Source organism: Triticum aestivum, chromosome 6B (genome assembly GCF_018294505.1).
Source record: "Triticum aestivum cultivar Chinese Spring chromosome 6B, IWGSC CS RefSeq v2.1, whole genome shotgun sequence".
Taxonomy (NCBI): domain Eukaryota; kingdom Viridiplantae; phylum Streptophyta; class Magnoliopsida; order Poales; family Poaceae; genus Triticum; species Triticum aestivum.
Window position 1 is genome coordinate 178,618,592 of NC_057810.1, and position 22,235 is coordinate 178,640,826.

Below are 22,235 nucleotides of genomic sequence, written 5' to 3' on the forward strand. Positions count from 1 at the left end.
TATGGAACGTAGCAAACTTAGGGGGTACTTGTTTGGTTTCTATCTAGCGACCTACGAGCAAAATAGGAGCTGCGAGGCCGCGGATTAACTCAGGGGTACTTGTTTGGTTGCTATCCGGCGACCATCAGCTGTTGTGTTGCTCGGTTCTTGTGTTGTTTTGTTTCTCGTGGCCTTTGGGTCTGCGAGTGCGACATTGACTTAGAGCATCTCTAACAGCTGCGCTAAACAAGCGCCGTGCCGTAAATTTAGTCATTTTATCGCGCGCAATCCGGCGTGTGGCTTCAGCGGGCGCGCAATAACCGCACGCCTGATATAAGGAGTTGGGCGCGCGGTCGTTTTCGCTATCTCGCGCGGTGTATTTGGGGCGCCCGCTTCCGCGCGCGGCACACTCGAGCGCTCGCGCCGCACTCTCTCCTCTCCGCCTCCTACGCCCAGCGCGCGCCGGCGCCGGCGAACTGCACCCATGGACGCATGCGCCGGCACCCCGCTCACCCCATCCTATAGCCGCGACCCCTCCTCCTCTGCCGCCGCCGCCGCAAACCCTAGCGCGGGGGGCGTTGGCCTCGCCTCCGCCGGAGCTCTGCCGACCATCGGCCTCGCGCGCGGCCTCTTCATGCCGCCGCAGATGAACTTGTGGGCATGATTTTGAACTTGTGGGCATGAACTTTTATTCATCAACTTGTTTGTGTGAAATTTTATATGTTATGTTCATTGCATTTTGAATGTTTCAAATTCATTTTGTGTCCCAAATGCCATATATGCAATGCTCCGGCGAGTCGGGCGCGCTGCATTTTTTGCAAGCTGCTGGAGCGGTGTGCGCGCGTATTTTAACGCGGCTGTTGGAGCCAGCGCTGGCGGCTGCGCAAAACCAGCCGAACGGCGCGCGACAACTAGTTTTTAGCGCGCGGCGCGAAGCGCGACTGTTGGAGATGCTCTTAATGCCGGGCCTGGCCTTCTATTTAAAAATACGAGCCACAAGAAGGGAATGCGTGGTCAAACATGTCACGTTGCTAAAAACCAGATTCCACCCTAAAAAAAACAGATTTCACCGGCTCAAGAAATGGATTTCACGTGTCATGCACAAATCCTTTGTAAAATTTCCTCTGCTGTCCATTGATCTCTTGTGTGTGTCACTTGTTTTACATTAATTCGAATAATAACAACTCTTTTATTAGCGTGTACTGCAGCTATACGAATCGACACCAATAATCATCCTAGGATCACCAAGAAACCCATATCTAATGCTCAGAAAAAAAACCCCATATCTAGCAAATATGGCGCAGCGGGGTGTCGGCGAACGGCCCGTCCAGCACGCCGTCGGAAACAATCTTGTACGCCTTCTCCGTCATGTGCAGGCCGTCCCAGCTGGCGAACCCGTCGGGGCTGCCCCACAGCTTCGTGATGCTGTTGCACGCCCCGCCGGTGTGGTACGGCCCGTTACCGCCGCAGCACGCCACGAGCGGGTCGGCGATGCCGTACGCCCGCGGCTTCTGGACGAACTGCATGGCGGCGCCATAGTAGTCGGCGTAGACCACCATGACGCCGGGGTTCTTCGACCGGAGCCGGGCGAGCTCCTGCCGCAGCGCCTGGTTGTGCTTCTGCGAGAACTCGTTGTACCACTTGAGGCAGTGCAGCTCGTCGTAGTCGGCCTTGACGTTGGTCTGGTGGGCGCTCAGGTACGCCGGCACGCACCCGATGGGGAAGTTGCCCGGGACGACGATCGTCCTGGCGCCGAGGTCGATCATCTCCTGCACGGCGGCGCCGATGCGGGCGACCACGTCGGGCAGGTACTCCTCCGGTGTCTCGCGGGGGTTACTGGGGTTGCCGAACCAGAAGTTGTAGTCGTTCCCGCCGATCTCGCCCATTAGCACCAGGGAATCGTTCAGGAGAGCCCTCGTGGCGACTGCAAGGCACAATACGAGAAATAATATAGTATATGCTCCAGATCTATTGAACCACACGTACGTACGTGAAACAGACGACGCATGCATGCTTTGCATGCACGTGCACACATGCATGTACTATGTTACTCACCGTCCCCTGGAGCGATGCGCGCGAGGACCTTCTTGAAGGAGGCGAGCTGCCGGTCGAGGGTGGAAGGCGGGTTCACTGTGAAGTTGTACTTGGTCTTGAAGTACTCCGGCGGCAGCGCGGTGGCTCCAAACACGGCAAAGTTGGCGCCGGTGGGGAACTGCCCGGTCGCCTCCTCCGGGATGCTCGGCGGCAGCAGCGGCAGGCCCAACGCCTCCGCTGAAACATGCATGCACACATCGCTTTAGGCCTTTGGCGAAATATCAGTAAACGATGATGGCGACGGCGGCTCACCATAGAAGTCGACGACGACACGGCCGTCGGAGATGCGGCCGCTGGGGTGCTTGAAGAAGGTCATGCCAAAGGGGAGCTCCTTGAGTGGCGACGGGCCATTGCCGATGGTGTACACGAAGTTGCCGGTGTCGATGAGGGAGTCACCGAACGCGAAGAAGCGCTTGTAGCTGCAGCCGCACAGCGCCACATCCGCGTTGAGAAGCACCGCAACGACGGAGATGGCGAGCACGACAGCGGAGGAGGAGCACGTGCGACTAGCCATATCTGAAAATCAAGGACGTTTATACTACATCGATTTACAGTTAATTTTGGTGTCCTTTTATAGAACTTCATGGGGTATGCGTGGGGGACATATGTGGAATAATGCATATCAATATGTGCATCAATTAAGGATTCTGTAAGGCGGACGTATACACGTGAGGTGAATCATAGTATAAAAGGTTGATTTACTTCTATATATATACATGCATTGTTCCTTATATATTAAGGAGAAGATATGGTTTTTATGGCATTGTTGGTCCATATCGTCCATGTATATATCGGCCGGCAAGGCCAATGTCTCGTGCTCTAGTTTCTTTGGACAAACAAAAAAAGAGGAAGCTAATCTATTGCCTAAATAAAATCTTCTGTTATTAGCTCTTTAAATTATTTAGTGCTGGCAAAGAAAGTGTATATATTTTCCTTAAAATAAGTGTTTATGTATCTCCAAGACATGTGGTGATTAAGATTTAATTACAAAACATTTTTGTGAAAAGTTATTTATCAAACCGGCAAAACAATGTTCTATCTTCCAAATAAAAGTTGCATCATTCCATTATACATTCTCTTATCATTACTATTTACTAGCAAAGGGCCCATGTGCTGGAATGGATGCAGAATAAATTGATATGTGCTTGGACACCTAAAAATATATTTAAAACTCAATCATCTTAGGGTTCATCCTAATTATTGTTTGGTTTTATGGTTTACCCCAATTGCGGTCCTCTAATTCCACTATACGACAGTCCTCTCAAAAGAAAAATAAAGCACTTCACTTATTTCACAATCTTATTTCTTTTTTCTTCTAGATCAATCTTATTTGTTTGCAGCGCCGATATCCAAAACTACGATCTTGCTTTCACCACAAACTTATTAGTTTTAAATGCAAAATTGACGACAAAATTGCACTTAACTTGGCATGTGGTCCCGGTGGTGCAAACTGTACGATGACATACCTCGTGTGGAACACAGGCGGACGGTTGAGGGAGTCCTGAATAAGGGAGTCCTCGGGCGTCCGGGCTATGTGACATGGGCCGGACTAATGGACCGTGAAGATACAAGATAGAAGGCTTTCCCCCCGTGTCCGGATGGGACTCTCCATTGCGTGGACAACAAGCTTGGCGGCCAGACGTGTAGTTTTCTTTCTCTGTAAACCGACTCTGTACAATCTTAGCCCCGTCCGGTGTCTATATAAACCAGAGAGTTTAGTTCGTAGAGGCAAATCATAAATCATATAGGCTAGACATCTAGGGTTTAGCCATTACAATCTCGAGGTAGATCAACTGTTGTAACCCCTATACTCATCAAAGTCAATCAAGAAGGAAGTAGGGTATTACCTCCATTAAGAGGGCACAAACCTGGGTAAACATCGTGTCCCCTGTCTCCTGTTACCTTCGATCCTCAGACGCACAGTTCGGGGCCCCCAACCCGAGATCGACCAGTTTTGACACCGACATTGGTGCTTTCATTGAGAGTTCCTCTGTGTCGTCCATAGAAGGATCGATGGCTCGCCTTATCGTCAACGACAAAATTACCTCTGGAAGGGCCCTAGCTCCTGGTTAGGTCCTCCAGCTCGGCAGTTTTACAATGGGCGCCCACTCGGCCGTTAAGCCAAAGTTGGTCCCCTAAACCACCAAAAATCATCTCCGCATTGGCCTCGAACACTCCGATAAGATGGATTCGGCAGATGTTTCGTCTTTGAACGAACTGTTAGAACGCATCGCTGCCCTGGGGTCACAACAGACTATGATCGGATCAGGCTTAAACCCAATCAGAGGGAAATCAGGTCCCTGCCGATCACCCATCTAGTTGCGGTTGTGGAGGAGCGAGCCAAGTAGATAACTCTCCACCTATGTTGAGAACAAGCTATGTTCGGATTTCTGAGCCCTACGAGCCGGATACCCATCTTCGGGAAGAGACTCCCTGTCCTCTGAACATAGAACCAGGCGTCGAGCCTTAAAACTCCCAGGATACTCCAGATCCTGGGCTAGTGACCTCAAAAATTCTTAAAACTCTGTATCCCACAGTGGGTCAGGGTTCGGATTTAAGCCTGCCCACCCACCGCAAGCAATATTCCCCGAGCAATTCTGGTCCTCCGGACATATGCGACCTAATGTATGTGCGGCAGCAACCTCAAGAAACAGTCCATCACTTTTGGGCCAGATTCCTCCTTGTTAAAAACAAGATCAAAGATTGCTGCGACGACGACGCGGTTTCAGTATTTTTCCGCAACTATACGGACGAGGGTATCCTCAATGCCCTCAACCGACGCCACATACTGCACTTTGCAGATTTGGCACACATAGTACAGAAATATTGTGCCATGGAAAGCGCCTGGAAAGCCCAGACAGCTCGGTGGGAACCGCCGGCCTTTAAGCCACCCACCGGATGGGCAAAAAGGATGCACCCTCACGGGACACCTGATCATCACCCTACGGACAAGAAAATTAAGCCCTCAACGGGACACAGAACTGTCCTTGATAAATGGCTCGACTAGCCCTGTCAGATACACACGACGCCAAGTTCCGAACCAACACACAGCCTTTGGGCATCTTGGGTACTACGGCAGGTGGCCAAGAGCGATGAGGATATCCGCACCAATACGACCTCCGAGAAATACCCTCCGGAGGACGACGATCTCAACGTCTTTACGGTCTTCGAGACCTTTTCTTCAAATAATCGGCGTAAAAGGGAACTCCGTGACCTTGCCGAAGTCAACCAAGTAGCCACAGTAAACCCTTGGACTGATTCGGCGATAACTTTCACCGCCAACGATGAACTAAGGGCTCAATCAGTCCGCGCACCAGCCGCTTTGGTCTTAAATCCAATTGTTGACGGCTTTTGACTTGCTAAAGTACTCATGGACGACGGCAGCGGACTTAACCTCATCTACAAGGACATGGTCGATAAAATGCAAATAGACAAGAGCCGCATCGAGCAGAGCAGTACAACCTTTCGAGGCATTATCCCCAGTTGAGAAGAGCGATGCTCGGGGAAAATTAAACTTGATGTGGTATTCGACACGCTGGAGAACTACAGGTCCGAAGAGTTAATCTTCCATGTGGCACCTTTCAATAGGGGATATCACGCCCTGTTGGGGCGAGACGCATTCACATGCTTTCAAGGCATACCCCATTATGGTACATGAAGCTCAAAATGCCCGGGCCCAACGGAGTTATCACTATCACCAGTGATCCGGACATAACACTCCGCTCTGAAAACAAAACCGCCTCCCTGGCCCTCGAGGCATTATCCGAAGCCCTTGCGGCCGAGGAGCTCACTGCTCTGCATTCCACAGTGGATAGAGACGACATAATCCTCGATAAAAGGCCTAAGTCCACTTCTTTCAAGCCAGCAGACGAAATAGTCAAATTCCAAGTTCGCCCGACGGATCCTAATAAAAGAACAACCATTGGAGCACAACTGGATCCGACGGTCGACGCCGCTCTAAGAGCATTCCTGCGTGAGAATTGGGACATCTTTGCCTGGCATCCTTCGTATATGCCAGGAATCCCACGAAGACTGGCCGAACACAGCCTCAACATAATAAAGGGGTTCAAGTCAGTTAAGCAAATGCTGCGGCGATTTTCCGAACCCAAGCGACAAGCTATGGGGGAGGAGCTAGCCAAACTACTTGAAGCCGGGTTCATTAGAGAGATAAAACACCCGGATTGGCTAGCCAACCTGGTCATGGTACCAAAGAAGGACAAATCCTGGCGCCTTTGTGTCGATTTCAAAGACCTCAACAAAGCCTGCCCTAAGGACCCCTTCCCACTGCCTATGTTGATGATCATGCCTAGATATTCTCATAACTATGCACTTTTCTATCAATTGCTCGGCAGTAATTTGTTCACCCACCGTAATATATGCTATCATGAGAGAAGCCACTAGTGAAACCTATGGCCCCCGGGTCTATTTTTTCCATCATATAAGTTTCCGATCTACAATTCTAGTTTACTATTTATTTTATTTTGCAATCTTTATTTTCCAATCTATATAACAAAAATACCAATAATATTTATCTTATCATCTTTATCAGATCTCACTTTTGCAAGTGGCCGTGAAGGGATTGACAACCCCTTTATCGCGTTGGTTGCAAGGTTCTTGATTGTTTGTGCAGGTACTAGGCGATTTGCGTGTAGTCTTCTACTGGATTGATACTTTGGTTCTCAAAAACTGAGAGAAATACTTACGCTACTTTGCTGAATCACCCTTTTCTCTTCAAGGGAAAACCAACGCATGCTCAAGAGGTAGCAAGAAGGATTTCTGGCGCCGTTGCCGGGAAGATCTATGCTCAAGTCAAGACATACCAAGTATCCATCATAAACTCTTCTCCCTCGCATTAAATTATTTGCCATTTGCCTCTCGTTTTCCTCTCCCCTACTTCACCTTTGCCGTTTTATTCGCTCTTTTACGTTCATCTCTTTTCACTTGCTTCTTCTGTGCTTGTGTGTTGGATTGATTGTTTGTCATGATGGCTCAAGATAAAGATCTTCGTAGAATATCTAGGAATCGATATGAGCATCTAGGTTCCGCTGTTGGTTATTGACCGGAGATATGCCACGGTCATGTCTACATAGTTCTCGAACCCGTAGGGTCCGCATGCTTAACGTTCGATGACGATTTGTATTATGAGTTATGTGTTTGGTGACCGAAGTTTGTTCGGAGTCCGGAATGAGATCACCGACATGACGGGGAGTCTCGAAATGATCGAGAGGTAAAGATTCATGTATTGAAAGGTAGTATTCGGACATCGGGGCGGTTTCGAGTGGTTCGAATATTTTTCCAGAGTACCGAGGGTTTACCGGAACCCCCCGGGAAGTGTTGGGCCAACTTGTCGGGGGAGCTTAGAGTTTTAGGTTACTAGGCCGCAACGGACTCTATACATCCCACTCACAGGGCCTCGTGTACGCACATGCTATATCTCGCCTACTACAAGAGTATACGCTTGCCTATTGCCGCTCAAATCTGGGCCAGCTCAATCTACCTTTTTTCTTTCTTTTCCGTGCACACAAATCAGTCCCAGCGTAATAAGAAAATGTTCATTATATACATACATACATATATATATATATATATATATATATATATATATATATATATATATATATATATATATATATATTGCTTTGACACCTTTAGTATATAACATAATATATAAGAAAAAGGTACCAAAGGCGAAGGGCATTTTGTTGTACAACTACTTCGGTATAGTTACAAAATTAATCAATAGGTGATTGTTGAATCGGCAGTAGTTACGAAAGAGGGAAATAACTCAGTTGGTTAGAGTGATGGTCCATCATGCCAGAAGTCATGGGTTTGAACCTATTTTCCCCGCCCTTTGTCGCTAACACCAGTAATGCCCCATCCCCTTAACACTACCTTCAAGGAATTTCTCTCGCCTCCCTGTAGTGATAAGAGGGCATTCACGAACAGATTTGAGTCGAGGAAGCCATCCTCTTGCCAATCTTAAATAAACATGTGTATTTTAAAAAAAGGTAGTGATAAGAGTTCATTCACTAGCAACGTTGAACGTTTTATAAATGCACGTTGATGTTTTTTCTTGAAACACTGGTTGAACATTTTTCAAATGTACGTCGTTTTTTTTAAATGTCACAAACATTGTATTTTAACACATATTTTTTCATAAATTATCATAAAATAAATTTAAAACAAGAAAAGATTTCTTAAGTGTTAGAATATATTTTTGTTCACAAACAGTATTTTAAAGGTGTGAAATACTTTCTAAAATTATACTGACTTTTATTTACATTGAATAAGCAGTTTTAATGTCAATTTTTTTAAAACACATGAACATTCTTTTAGTGTTGCGAACATTTCCTTTAATGGTATTAAAGGTTTTTTTAAATTACCCAACATTTTTACGTTGAATAAAGATTTTTTAGAAAAATCCCAAACATATTTTTATGTGAATGAACATTTTTTACATTGTATATTTGTTTTCAGAAATTTCACAAACATATTTTTGAAATGCGTGAAAACTTAATCCTAATTGGTATATAATTTTTAAAAAATTGAGTGAACAAATATTTTATGCTGCATAAGCATTTTCTAAACAGACTGAACGCTTTCCGGAATCAATATAAATTAATTATGGATTATCCGCATTTGTTTTTTTCGAAAATATAATAAAAAATAAAAATAAAAATGATATAACGAATGAATAAAGAAAAAAGGTAAACGAGTGAGCAAAAAATAAAAAGGGTACAAAATAAAGGAACAAAGCAAACTTGACTAAGCCGGTCCACTACGACCTTCCCTTTTGTAGTCACTCTATGGTCGTTATGGGGAGCACGACGGAAAGCGATCCATGAGGAAATTATTAAAGTCAGTTTTCTATCCATGGCTTCGTGCAGTCATACCTTCGTGAGCTAAAGGCCTTTCAGACTCCGAGATCACATGTGTCTGCTTCATAACCAAACAAACCAACAAATCGCCCCTCCGACGGATCTTGTGAAGGTCAATGTCGATGCCGCAGTTGGTAGACGAGCCTCACATGGAGCTGTGGGTGCGGTTTGCAGGGACCAAACATATCCGATCCAACTACACTCGAAGATCTTGCAATCAGGGAGGCCCTAGCTCTCACAGATGATCTTCATGAGAGGAAGCTACATGTGGCCTTTGCTTGCAGGTTGGTCATGGAAGACATTCAACAGAAGAGTTGAGCTGTTTATGGGGCGATCATACAGGAAATCATACACCGAAAGTGTACTTTTGCCACTTGTAATATTATTCATGAATTTAGAAGCTCGAATATCGAAGCTCACAAACTCGCAAAGCATGCTTTATCCATAGGGGTTGGCCGTCATGTCTGGTTAGGCCAACCCAATGGTCTTTTATCTGTCCTTATAAACTTTGTGCTGCTGCAATAATAAGCTTCAGAGTTTGCCAAAAAAGGTTGTTACATACATGTTCGTTTGTTGTTTTTCTATTTTGTTTTTCATTTTTAGTTATATTTATACTTTGATATATTCCAAATTTATATATATCTTAAAATTTTACTTACTCAATCTATATAAAATGTTCACCGCACACTATAAAATGTTCATGAATGGTAAAATAAAATGTTCAGACCATTCAAAAAAATAGTGGCATTTAGAAAATGTTTACTTATTTAAAAACACATTCATCACAATTTTTTAAGAAATATACATGGGATGTGAAAATGCTCGCGTATTATTTATAAATATTTGTACCATTTTAGAAAATGTTCTCACATACAAAAATATGTTCTTGACGTTTTTTAAAAATGTTCATAAAAATATAGAAATGTGTGTGTAATTTGTAAAAAATGTTCGTACCATATTCAAAATTTCTTCACAAAATTAATAAAATGTTTCATGCATTTAAAAATATGTTGATGATATTTTGGAAAAAAAATCGTTCAATGTTAAAATGTATTCACGTATTTTTGAAAAATATTCTTGACAATAAATAAACTTGATAACACTAAAAAATGTTTGAACGCTTTAAAAAAAAATTCAGTGTGTGTTTTATAAAAAATACCATGTATTTAACAAATGTTCAGTGTGCATTTGAAAAAGTTTCACCATGTATCTGAATAAATGTTCATTATGTATTTGAAAATTGTTTAGCGTGCATTTAAAAGATGTTCAACATGTATACGAAAAATGTTCAATGTCTATTCATAAAATTTGACATGTATTTGAAAAGAAAGGAAAGGAAAACGTAAAAACAAATAGACAAAAAAGGAAAGCCAAGAGTAAAAAAAACAATGATAACCTACAAAGATAAACCATGGAAAAGGAAAAAAGAGAACAAAAAACCACGTGGAACCTTCCCAAAACCTATCAGAACCGGTGGAAGGTTCCACGAACCAGTTGTAGAAGCTTCCCCAAACCGTGGCTAACAAAGTTATAGGGCCAGCCCAGTCACACCGCAAGACAAAAAACCACGAGACAAGACGGTGATATACGAAAAGCAAGAGAAAAGGAGGGCACCAATCCCTAGGATGCCAGTGACACCTTCCGGCGAAGGGACGACTGTTGGGAAACATTGCATGGAAAACAAAAAAAAATTCTACGCACACGCAATGATCTATCCATGGAGATGAATAGAAACGAGGAGGAGAGTGTGTCTACTTACCCTCGTAGACTGTAAGCGGAAGCGTTTCTCAACGCGGTTGATGTAGTTGAACTTTTCGCGCTTCAACCAATCAAGTACCAAACGCACGACACCTCTGCGTTCTCCACACGTTCAGCTCGGTGACGTCCCTCGCCTTCTTGATCCAGCAAGATGTCGAGGTAGTAGATGAGTTCCATCAGCACGACAGCGTGGTGCCGGTGATGGTGAAGTGATCCTCGCAGGGCTTCGCCTAAGCAATACGAAGATATGACCGTGGGAGTAAACGGTGGAGGGGGGCGCCGCACACGGCTAACAATTGCCTGGGTGTGCTAGGGGCGCCCCCACATATATATAGGTGGGAGTGGGAGGGGAGAGGCCAGGAGGCGCCCCAAGTAGGACCGAATCCTACTTGGGTTCCTCCTTGGCCGGCTGCCCCCCTTCCTTATTTACTGGAGGGGGAAGGAAAGAGGAGGGGGGAGAAAAGGAAGGGGGAGGCCGAATCCCCCCTTTCCTTTGTCTTCCCTCCTTTCCTTCTCCCTTTGGTTCGCCCATATAGGGGCCGCACCAGCCCCTGGTGGCTGGTGCGTTTCCCCTCTTGGCCCATAAGGCCCATATCTTTTGCCGGGGGTGCCTGGAACCCCTTCCGGTGACCCGATATGTACCCGGTACCCTTCGGAACACTTCCGGTGTCCGAATACTATCGTTCTATATATGAATCTTTACCTCTCGACCATTTAGAGACTTCTCGTCATGTCCGTGATCTTATCCGGGAATCCGAACAACATTCGGTCACCAAATCAACTCATATAATACAATATCGTCATCGAACGTTAAGCATGCGGACCCTACGGGTTTGAGGACTATGTAGACATGACCGAGACACCTCTCCAGTTAATAACCAATAGCGGAACCTGTATGCCCATATTGGCTCCTACATATTCTACGAAGATCTTTATCGGTCGAGCCGTTATGACAACATGCGTTATTCCCTTTGTCTGTCGGTATGTTACTTGCCCGAGATTCGGTCGTGGTATCTTCGTACCTAGTTCAATCTCGTTACCAACAAGTCTCTTTACTCGTTCCGTAACACATCACCTCGTGACTAACTCCTTAGTTGTTTGCTTGCAATCTTATGATGTGTATTACCGAGAGGGCCCAAAGATACCTCTCCGATACTCGGAGTGACAAATCCTAATTTCGGTCTATGCCAACTCAACAAACACCTTCGGAGATACCTGTAGAGCATCTTTATAATCACCAATTTACGTTGTGACGTTTGATAGCACACAAGGCATTCCTCCGGTATCCGCGAGTTGCATAATCTCATAGTCGAAGGAATATGTATTTGACATGAAGAAAGCAATAGCAATACAACTGAATGATCATTATGCTAAGCTAACGCATGGGTCTTGTCTATCACATCATTCTCTTAATGATGTGATCCCATTATCAAATGACAACTCATGTCCATGGTTAGGAAACCTTAACCATCTTTGATCAACGAGCTAGTCAAGTAGAGGCTCACTAGGGACATGATGTTTGTTTGTGTATTCACACATGTATTAAGGTTTCCGGTTAATACAATTCTAGCATGAATAATAAACCTTTATCATGAATAAGGAAATATAAAATAACAACTTTATTATTGCCTCTAGGGCATATTTCCTTCAGTCTCCCACTTGCACTAGAGTCAATAATCTAGATTACATTGTAATGAATCTAACACCCATGGAGTCTTGGTGCTGATCATGTTTTGCTCGTGGAAGAGGCTTAGTCAACGGGTCTGCTACATTCAGATCCATATGTATTTTGCAAATTTCTATGTCTCCCTCCTTGAGTTGATCATGGATGGAGTTGAAGCGTCTCTTGATGTGTTTGGTTCTTTTTGTGAAATCTGTATTGCTTCACCAAGGCAATTGCTCCAGTATTGTCACAAAAGATTTTCATTGGACCCGATGCACTAGGTATTACACCTAGATCGGATATGACCTCCTTTATCCAGAATCCTTCATTTGCTACTTCCAAAGCAGCTATGTACTCCGCTTCACACGTATATCCCGCCACGACGCTCTGCTTGAAACTGCACCAACTGACAGCTCCACCATTCAATACAAATACGTATCCGGTTTGTGACTTAGAGTCATCCGGATTAGTGTCAAAGCTAGCATCGATGTAACCATTTACGACGAGCTCTTTGTTACCTCCATAAATGAGAAACATATTCTTTGTCCTTTTCAGGTACTTCATGATGTTCTTGACCGCTGTCCAGTGATCCACTCCTGGATTATTTTGGTACCTCCCTGCCAGACTTATGGCAAGGCACACATTAGTTCTGGTACACAACATAGCATACATGATAGATGTTGGAAAACATAGTAATTTCAAAAAATTTCCCACGCACACGCAAGATCATGGTGATGGCATAGCAACGAGAGGGGAGAGTATTGTCCACGTACCCTCGTAGACCGTAAGCGGAAGCGTTATGACAACGCGGTTGATGTAGTCATACGTCTTCACGATCCGATCGATCCAAGTACCGAACGTACGGCACCTTCGAGTTCAGCACACGTTCAGCTCGATGACGATCCCCGGGCTCCGATCCAGCAAAGCGTCGGGGATGAGTTCCGTCAGCACGACGACGTGGTGACGATGATGATGTTCTACCGGCATAGGGCTTCGCCTAAACTCCACGACGATATGACCGAGGTCGAATATGGTGGAGGGGGGCACCACACACGGCTAAGGAACGATCCGTAGATCAACTTGTGTGTCATGGGGTGCCCCCCTGCCCCCGTATATAAAGGAGCAAGGGGGAGGGGGCGGCCGGCCAAGGGAGGGCGTGCCAGGGAGGAGTCCTACTCCCATCGGGAGTAGGACTCCCTCCTTTCCTAGTCCAACTAGGAGAGGGGAAGGAAGGGAAGGAGAAGGACAAGGAAGGAGAGGAAGGAAAAAGAGGAAAGGGGCCCCGGCCCCCTAGTCCAATTCGGTTTGGGCTAGGGGGGCCGCGCGCCCTGCCTCCTCTCTTCCACCACTTGGCCCATGAGGCCCATTGCTTCTTCCTCGTATTCCCGTAACTCCCCGGTACCCCCGAAAATACCCGAATCACTCGGAACCTTTTTGAAGTCCGAATATAGTCGTCCAATATATCGATCTTTACGTCTCGACCATTTAGAGACTCCTCGTCATGTCCCCGATCTCATCCGGGACTCCGAACTCCTTCGGTACATCAAAACTCATAAACTCATATTATAACTGTCATCGTAACGATAAGCGTGCGGACCCTACGGGTTCGAGAACTACGTAGACATGACCTAGAACTATTCTTGGTCAATAACCAATAGCGGAACCTGGATGCTCATATTGACTCCTACATATTCTATGAAGATCTTTATCGGTCAAACCGCATAACAACATACGTTGTTCCCTTTGTCATCGGTATGTTACTTGCCCGAGATTCGATCGTCGGTATCCAATACCTAGTTCAATCTCGTTACCGGCAAGTCTCTTTACTCGTTACGTAATGCATCATTCCGTAACTAACTCATTAGCTACATTGCTTGCAAGGCTTATAATGATGTGCATTACTGAGAGGGCCCAGAGATACCTCTCCGACAATCGGAGTGACAAATCCTAATCTCGAAATACGCCAACCCAACATGTACCTTCGGAGACACCTGTAGAGCTCCTTTATAATCACCCAGTTACATTGTGACGTTTGGTAGCACACAAAGTGTTCCTCCGGTAAACGGGAGTTGCATAATCTCATAGTTACAGGAACATGTATAAGTCATGAAGAAAGCAATAGCAACATACTAAACGATCAAGTGCTAAGCTAACGGAATGGGTCAAGTCAATCACATCATTCTCCTAATGATGTGATCCCGTTAATCAAATGACAACTCATGTCTATGGCTAGGAAACTTAACCATCTTTGATTCACGAGCTAGTCAAGTAGAGGCATACTAGTAACACTATGTTTGTCTATGTATTCACACATGTATTATGTTTCCGGTTAATACAATTCTAGCATGAATAATAAACATTTATCATGAAATAAGGAAATAAATAATAACTTTATTATTGCCTCTAGGGCATATTTCCTTCAATAGAACCTATGGCTGAGGCATAGTGAATGACTTTCATTTTCTCTCTATCTTCTACAGTGGTCGGGCTTTGAGTCTGACTCAACTTCACACCTTGTAACACAGGCAAGAACCCTTTCTTTGACTGATCCATTTTGAACTTCTTCGAAACTTTGTCAAGGTATGTGCTTTGTAAAAGTCCTATCAAGTGTCTTGATCTATCTCTATATATCTTGATGCCCAATATATAAGCAGCTTCTCCGAGGTCTTCCGTTGAAAAACCTTTATTCAAGTATCCTTGTATGCTATCCAGAAATTCTACATCATTTCCAATCAACAATATGTCATCCACATATAATATTAGAAACGCTACAGAGCTCCCACTCACTTTCTTGTAAATACAGGCTTCTCCGAAAGTCTGTATAAAACCATATGCTTTGATCACCTCATCAAAGCGTATATTCCAACTCCGAGATGCTTGCACCAGTCCATAGATGGATCGCTGGAGCTTGCACACTTTGTTAGCACCTTTAGGATCGACAAAACCTTCTGGTTGCATCATATACAACTCTTCTTTAAGAAATACATTAAGAAATGCAGTTTTCACGTCCATTTGCCAGATTTCATAATCATAAAATGCGGCAATTGCTAACATGATTCGGACAGACTTAAGCATCGCTACGGGTGAGAAAGTCTCATCGTAGTAAACTCCTTGAACTCGTTGAAAACCTTTCGCGACAAGTCGAGCTTTGTAGACAGTAACAGTACCATCATCGTCAATCTTCTTCTTGAAGATCCATTTATTCTCTATGTCTTCATGGCCACCAACACTTTGTTCTCATACATGGATCCTATCTCAGATTTCATGGCCTCAAGCCATTTATCGGAATCTGGGCTCATCATAGTTTCTTCATAGTTCGTAGGTTCGTCATGGTCTAGTAACATGACTTCTAGAACAGGATTACCGTACCACTCTGGTGCAGAACGTGCTCTGTTCGACCTACGAGGTCCAGTAGTAACTTGATCTGAAGTTTCATGATCATCATCATTAGCTTCCTCTCTAGTTGGTGTAGGCATCATGGGAACGGATTTCTCTGATGTGCTACTTTCCAAATTGAGAAAAGGTACAATTACCTCATCAAGTTCTACTTTCCTCCCACTCATTTCTTTCGAGAGAAACTCCTCTAGAAATGTTCCATTCTTGGCAACAATGATCTTGCCTTAGGATCTGTGGTAGAAGGTGTACCCAATTGTTTCCTTAGGGTATCCTATGAAGACGCACTTCTCCGATTTGGGTTCGAGCTTATCAGGCTAAAGCCTTTTGACATAAGTGCCACAACCCCAAACTTTAAGAAACGACAGCTTATTGCCAAACCACAGTTCATATGGTGTCGTCTCAATGGATTTAGACGGTGCCCTATTTAACATGAATGCAGTTGTCTCTAATGCATAACCCCAAAACAATAGTGGTAAATCGGTAAGAGACATCATAGATTGCACCATATCTAATAAAGTACGGTTACAACGTTCAAACACACTATTACGCTGTGGTGTTCCAGGTGGCGTGAGTTGTGCAACTATTCCACATTGTTTTAAATGAAGGCCAACATCGTAACTCAAACATTCACCTCCGCGATCAGATCGTAGAAACTTTATTTTCTTATTATGATGATTCTTTACTTCACTCTGAAATTCTTTGAACTTTTCAAATGTTTCAGACTTGTGTTTCATTAAGTAGATATACCCATATCTGCTCAAATCACGTGTGAAGGTCAAAAAATAACGAAACCCGCTGCGTGCCTCAACACTCATTGGACCGCATACATCAGTATGTACTATTTCCAATAAGTCATTAGCTCGCTCCGTTGTTCCGGAGAACGGAGATTTAGTCATCTTGCCCATGAGGCATGGTTCACAAGTATCAAATGATTCATAATCAAGTGATTCCAAAAGCCCATCTACATGGAGTTTCTTCATGCGCTTTACACCAATATGACCTAAACGGAAGTGCCACAAATATGTTGCACTATCATTATCAACTTTGCATCTTTTGGCATCAATATTATGAATATGTGTATCACCACAATCGAGATTCAACAAAAATAGACCACTCTTCAAGGGTGCATGACCATAAAATATATTACTCATATAAATAGAACAATGATGTCTACTACGCAACTTTATTCTTGTAGACACGTGTTGGGCCTCCAAGCGCCGAGTTTTGTAGGACACAACAATTTTCCCTCAAGTGGATGACCTAAGGTTTATCAATCCGTGGGAGGCGTAGGATGAAGATAGTCTCTCTCAAATAACCCTGCAACCAAATAACAAAGAGTCTCTTGTGCCCCCAACACACCAAGTACAATGGTAATTTGTATAGGTGCAGTAGTTCGGCGAAGAGATGGTAATAAAAGTGTAGTAATGATAGTAGATGTTTATTTTTGTAATAGTAACAATAAAAAGCAACAAGGTAGCAAGTAACAAAAGTGAGCACAAATAGTATTGCAATGCTTGAAAATGAGGCCTAGGGTTCGTACTTTCGCTAGTGCAATCTCACAACAATGCTAATCTAATTGGAACATATAACCATCCCTCAACGTGTGATGAAGAATCACTCCAAAGTTCCTATCTAGCGGAGAACATAAAAAGAAATTATTTGTAGCTATTCTTTGCGCCCGATCTATCAAAGAGTTCGTACTAAAATAACACCAAGTTATTATCGATCTATCAAGAGTTCGTACTAAAATAACACTAAGTTATTCTTTCCGACCGATCTATCAGGAGTTCATAGTAAAATAACACCAAAGCAAATTCAGACTCGTAATACTCAATCCAACACAAAGAACCTCCAAGAGTGCCCCAAGATTTTACCGGAGAAACAAAAGATGAGAACCTGCATCAACCCCTATGCATAGATTGCCCCAATGTCACCTCGGCAATCCACGAGTTGAGTACCAAAACACATATCAAGTGAATCAATATGATACCCCATTGTCACCACGGGTATTCATAGCAAGACATACATCAAGTGCTCTCAAATCCATAAAAGTATTCAATCCGATAAAATGAAATCTCAAAGGGAAAACTCAATTCACAACAAGATATGGAGGGGAAAACACCATATGATGTGACTATATTAACAAAGCCCGCGATACATCATGATCGTGACATCTCAAGAACACGAGAGAGAGAGATTAAACACATAGCTACTGTTACAAACCCCTAGCCTCGAGGGTGGACTACTCCCTCCTCATCATCGTGGCCGTCGGGATGATGAAGATGGCCATCGGTGATGAATTCCTCCTCCGGCGGAGTGCCGGAACGGGGTCTAGATTGGTTTTTCGTGGCTACAGAGGCTTGCGGCAGCGGAACGTCTGATCTAGAGTTACCCCCAGGGTTTTTGGAATATTTGGGAATTTATAGGGCGAAGAGGCGGTGTAGGAGGCCACTGAGGTGGGCACGACCCACTTGGGCGCGCCTGGGCCCCCAGGCGCGCCCTGGTGGGTTGTGCCCCCCTTGGGGATCCCCTCTGGTACTTGTTTGGCCAACCGGGTGTCTTCTGGTCCAGAAAAAATCTCCAAAAAGTTTCACTGCGTTTGGACTCCATTTGGTATAGATTTTCTGTGATGTAAAAAACAACCAAAAAAACAGCAACTTGCACTGGGCACTATGTCAATAGGTTAGTCCCAAAAAATGATATAATGTTGCTATAAAATGATTGTAAAACATCCAAGAATGATAATATAGTAGCATGAATACTTCATAAATTATAGATACATTGGAGACGTATCAGCATCCCCAAGCTTAATTCCTTCTCGTCCTCGAGTAGGTAAATGATAAAAGAAATAATTTATGAAGTGTGAATGCTAGCAAAGTGCATAAGTTTGATCAATGGTAATTTCAATCACTTCTCCTAGCATCATAACAACAACTCTTTCTCATAAAACTCATCATGTTAAAGTAGCAACCAATTCACATGTTAAGGTTCAAACAATGAATTCTCTTGAAACTCAACAACCTATATTCTTAGTCACCAAACAATTGCAATTCAACTTATTTAACAGAGTATAAGTAAGAGCTCCACATACTCAATCATCATATAGTCTTCCATGATTGCTAGTACTCAAAGCATATTCTTAGAACAAATGGCATCCATTGAACACAGAGAAAGATAGGGGCTTAATATTGCCTCCCAACTCATTTATCATAGAGATAATTGTCAACAATAATCAATTATGATCAAGTATATCTGACTGGTCATATGTGCCTAGATCTTTCCCCACCACATGATGCTTGCCAACTAGAGAATAATTGAGATTGAAATGAGAATGCATACTATTGACTCTTTGCATAAAAGTAAATACTGAAAAGTAAAAGATAGGCCTGATACGTCTCCAACGTATCTATAATTTTTGATTGTTCCGTGCTATTATATTATCAATCTTGGATGTTTTATAATCATTTTATATCATTTTTGGTACTAGCCTATTGACCTAGTGCCAACTGTCAGTTGTTGTTTTCTGCGTGTTTTTTACATCGCAGGAAATCAATATGAAACGGAGTCCAAATGCAACGAAACTGCACGGAGATTTTTTATGGACCAGAAGACACCTAATGGGCCAAGGCTGCGCCTGGGGGGGGTGCTCTGAGGAGAGCACAACCCACCAGGGCGCGCCAGGACGCCCAGGCACGCCCTGGTGAGTTGTGCCCACCTCGAGTGCCCCCCGGACCGCCTCTTTGCTCTATAAATACCCCAATATTCCAGAAATCCTAGGGGAGTCGACGAAAATCAATTCCAGCCACCGCGGAGTCCATAACCACCAGATCCAATCTAGACACCATCACGGAGGGGTTCACCACTTCCATTGGTGCCTCTCCGATGATGCGTGAGTAGTTCTTTGTAGACCTTCGGGGCCGTAGTTAGTAGCTAGATGGCTTCCTCTCTCTTGCTGAATTCTCAATACAATGGTCTCTTGGAGATCCATATGATGTATCTCTTTTTGCGGTGTGTTTGTTGGGATCGGATGAACTTTGAGTTTATGATCAGATCTATCTTTTTATATCCATGAAAGTTATTTGAGTTTCTTTGATCTCTTATATGCATGATTTATTATAGCCTCGTATTTCTTCTCCGATATTTGGGTTTTGTTTGGCCAACTTGATCTATTTATCTTGCAATGGGAAGAGGTGCTTTGTAGTGGGTTCGATCTTACGGTGCTTGATCCTAGTGACAGAAGGGGAACCGACACATATGTATCGTTGCTAATAAGGAAAAAATGATGGGGTCTATCTCTACATAGATAGATCTTGTCTACATCATGTCATCTTTCTTATTGCATTACTCCATTTCTCCATGAACTTAATACACTAGATGCATGCTGGATAGCGGTCGATGTGTGGAGTAATAGTAGTAGATGCAGGCAGGAGTCAGTCTACTAATCTTGGATGTGATGCCTATGTATTGATCATTGCCTGGATATCGTCACGATTATTTGAAGTTCTATCAATTGCCCAACATTAATTTGTTTACCCACCGTTTGCTATTTTTCTCGAGAGAAGCCACCAGTGAAACCTACGACCCCCGGGTCTCTTTCTCATATTATTTGCCTTTGCGATCTACATTTCATTTGCTTTTATTTTCAGATCTACTAAACCAAAAATACAAAAATACCTCGCTGCATTTTATTCTTATTTATTTTGTCTGGCGTTCGACCTATCAATATACTACAATTTATTCACGTCTGTTTGCCTATCTTGAGGCGCCGCTACCCAAAAGGGATTGACAACCCCTTTTACACGTCAGTTGCGAGTATTTGTTATTTGTGTGCAGGGGATTTTTACGTTGTGTTGCTTGGTTCTCCTACTGGTTCGATAACCTTGGTCTCATAACTGAGGGAAATACCTACCGCCACTGTGCTGCATCATCCCTTCCTCTTTGGGGAAATGCCGACGTAGCTTCAAGCCGCAATCAAGGCCCTTCGCAGAGGAAAGCAGAGGTTGTCATGCGCTTTTTATTTGGATGCCCAAGCTCTTAATGCAAAGGAACGTAACGTTATATTGCCCCTTATGATAGCAACCTTTATTGTACAGTCCTTCGCTTTTATTACTTTTCCATCACAAGTTCGCACAACACTCAATTTTCCCTTACAATAAAAGATCAAACATATTTAGGAGCAATTTTTATTGCTTTATGCACCGATGACAACTTACTTGAAGGATCTTATTCAATCCATAGGTAGGTATGGTGGACACCCATGGCAAGAAACTGGTTTAAGTTTTTTTTGGATGTACAAGTAGTATCTCTACTTAGTACGAATTTTTTGCTAGCAAAAGATCCTAGGCAAACACCACATGTTGGAGGATCCATAAAATATAACTTCTATGCAAATATACCCAAACATAACTCACTATGTTGTCTTCCTTGTCCAACTTCAACTAATTTGCTCAGGTTTGAAAATAATTAATGGGTATTCACAATCATAGAAGATTCCCAAGATAATATATTTGCATGTGAAAGTTCTCTTCCTTATAGTAATCATTCATGAATTGCTTGTATGACCAATATTGTGATTGTCAAGCTTCAAAAGATTTCACTTTCTAAACCCAATGTGAAGCTACTACTAGGCAGGATATAATTTCAACTTCATGATATTCAATTCATTCAACAATTTACTCCTATATAAGTGAAGCACAAGAGTAAACAACGAACTACTCCAAAAAGATATAAGTGAAGATCAAGCGAGTAGTTTTGTAAATGGGTAGCCAATTGTGGATTCTCTCTTATTTAAAAACTTTTAGATTTAAGTATTTTCTTAAAACATCAAGCAAAACAAAATAAAATGACATTCCAAGAATAGCACAACTCATGTGAAAAAGCAAAAACTTAGGCTCAACCGATACTAACTGATAATTGTTGATGAAGAAAGGTGGGATGCCTACCGGAGCATCCCCAAGGTTAGATGCTTGAGACTTCTTGAAATATTATCTTGGGGTGCGTTGGGCATCCCCAAGCTTGAGCTTTTGCATCTTCTTAATTCCTTTTATATCACGGTTTCCATAAATCTTAAAAACTTCATACACATAAAACTAAACAAGAACTTGTGAGATAAGTTAGTATAAATCAATGCAATAACCTTATCAATATCTACTGTAGCAAATCACTAAAATTATTATTCAACATTGCATACTAGATGCCTCTGCATATTTAATACTCCTATCCTCAAGTAGAATCATTACACACACAGAATGATGTCTACTATGCAACCTTCTTCTTGTAGACTCGTGTTGGGCCTCCAAGCGCAGAGTTTTGTAGGACAGTAGCAAATTTCCCTCAAGTGGATGCCCTAAGGTTTATCAATCCATGGGAGGAGTAGGATGAAGATGGTCTCTCTTAAACAACCCTGCAACCAAATAACAAAGAGTCTCTTGTGTCCCCAACACACCCAATACAATAATAAATTGTAT

General features: G+C 43.3%; 1 protein-coding gene across 1 annotated transcript; it reads right to left on the reverse strand.

Annotated features, from left to right (window-relative positions):
• Positions 1-1,087: 1,087 nt before the first annotated feature.
• On the reverse strand, positions 1,088-2,592 carry LOC123133900 (GDSL esterase/lipase At2g27360-like). The gene is made up of 3 exons (XM_044553289.1): positions 2,326-2,592; positions 2,035-2,250; positions 1,088-1,903 (listed from the first exon to the last, which is right to left on the reverse strand). The coding sequence occupies exons 1-3, from the start codon at positions 2,585-2,587 to the stop codon at positions 1,266-1,268; spliced, it is 1,116 nt and encodes a 371-aa protein (XP_044409224.1). The 5' UTR covers positions 2,588-2,592; the 3' UTR covers positions 1,088-1,265.
• Positions 2,593-22,235: the final 19,643 nt, after the last annotated feature.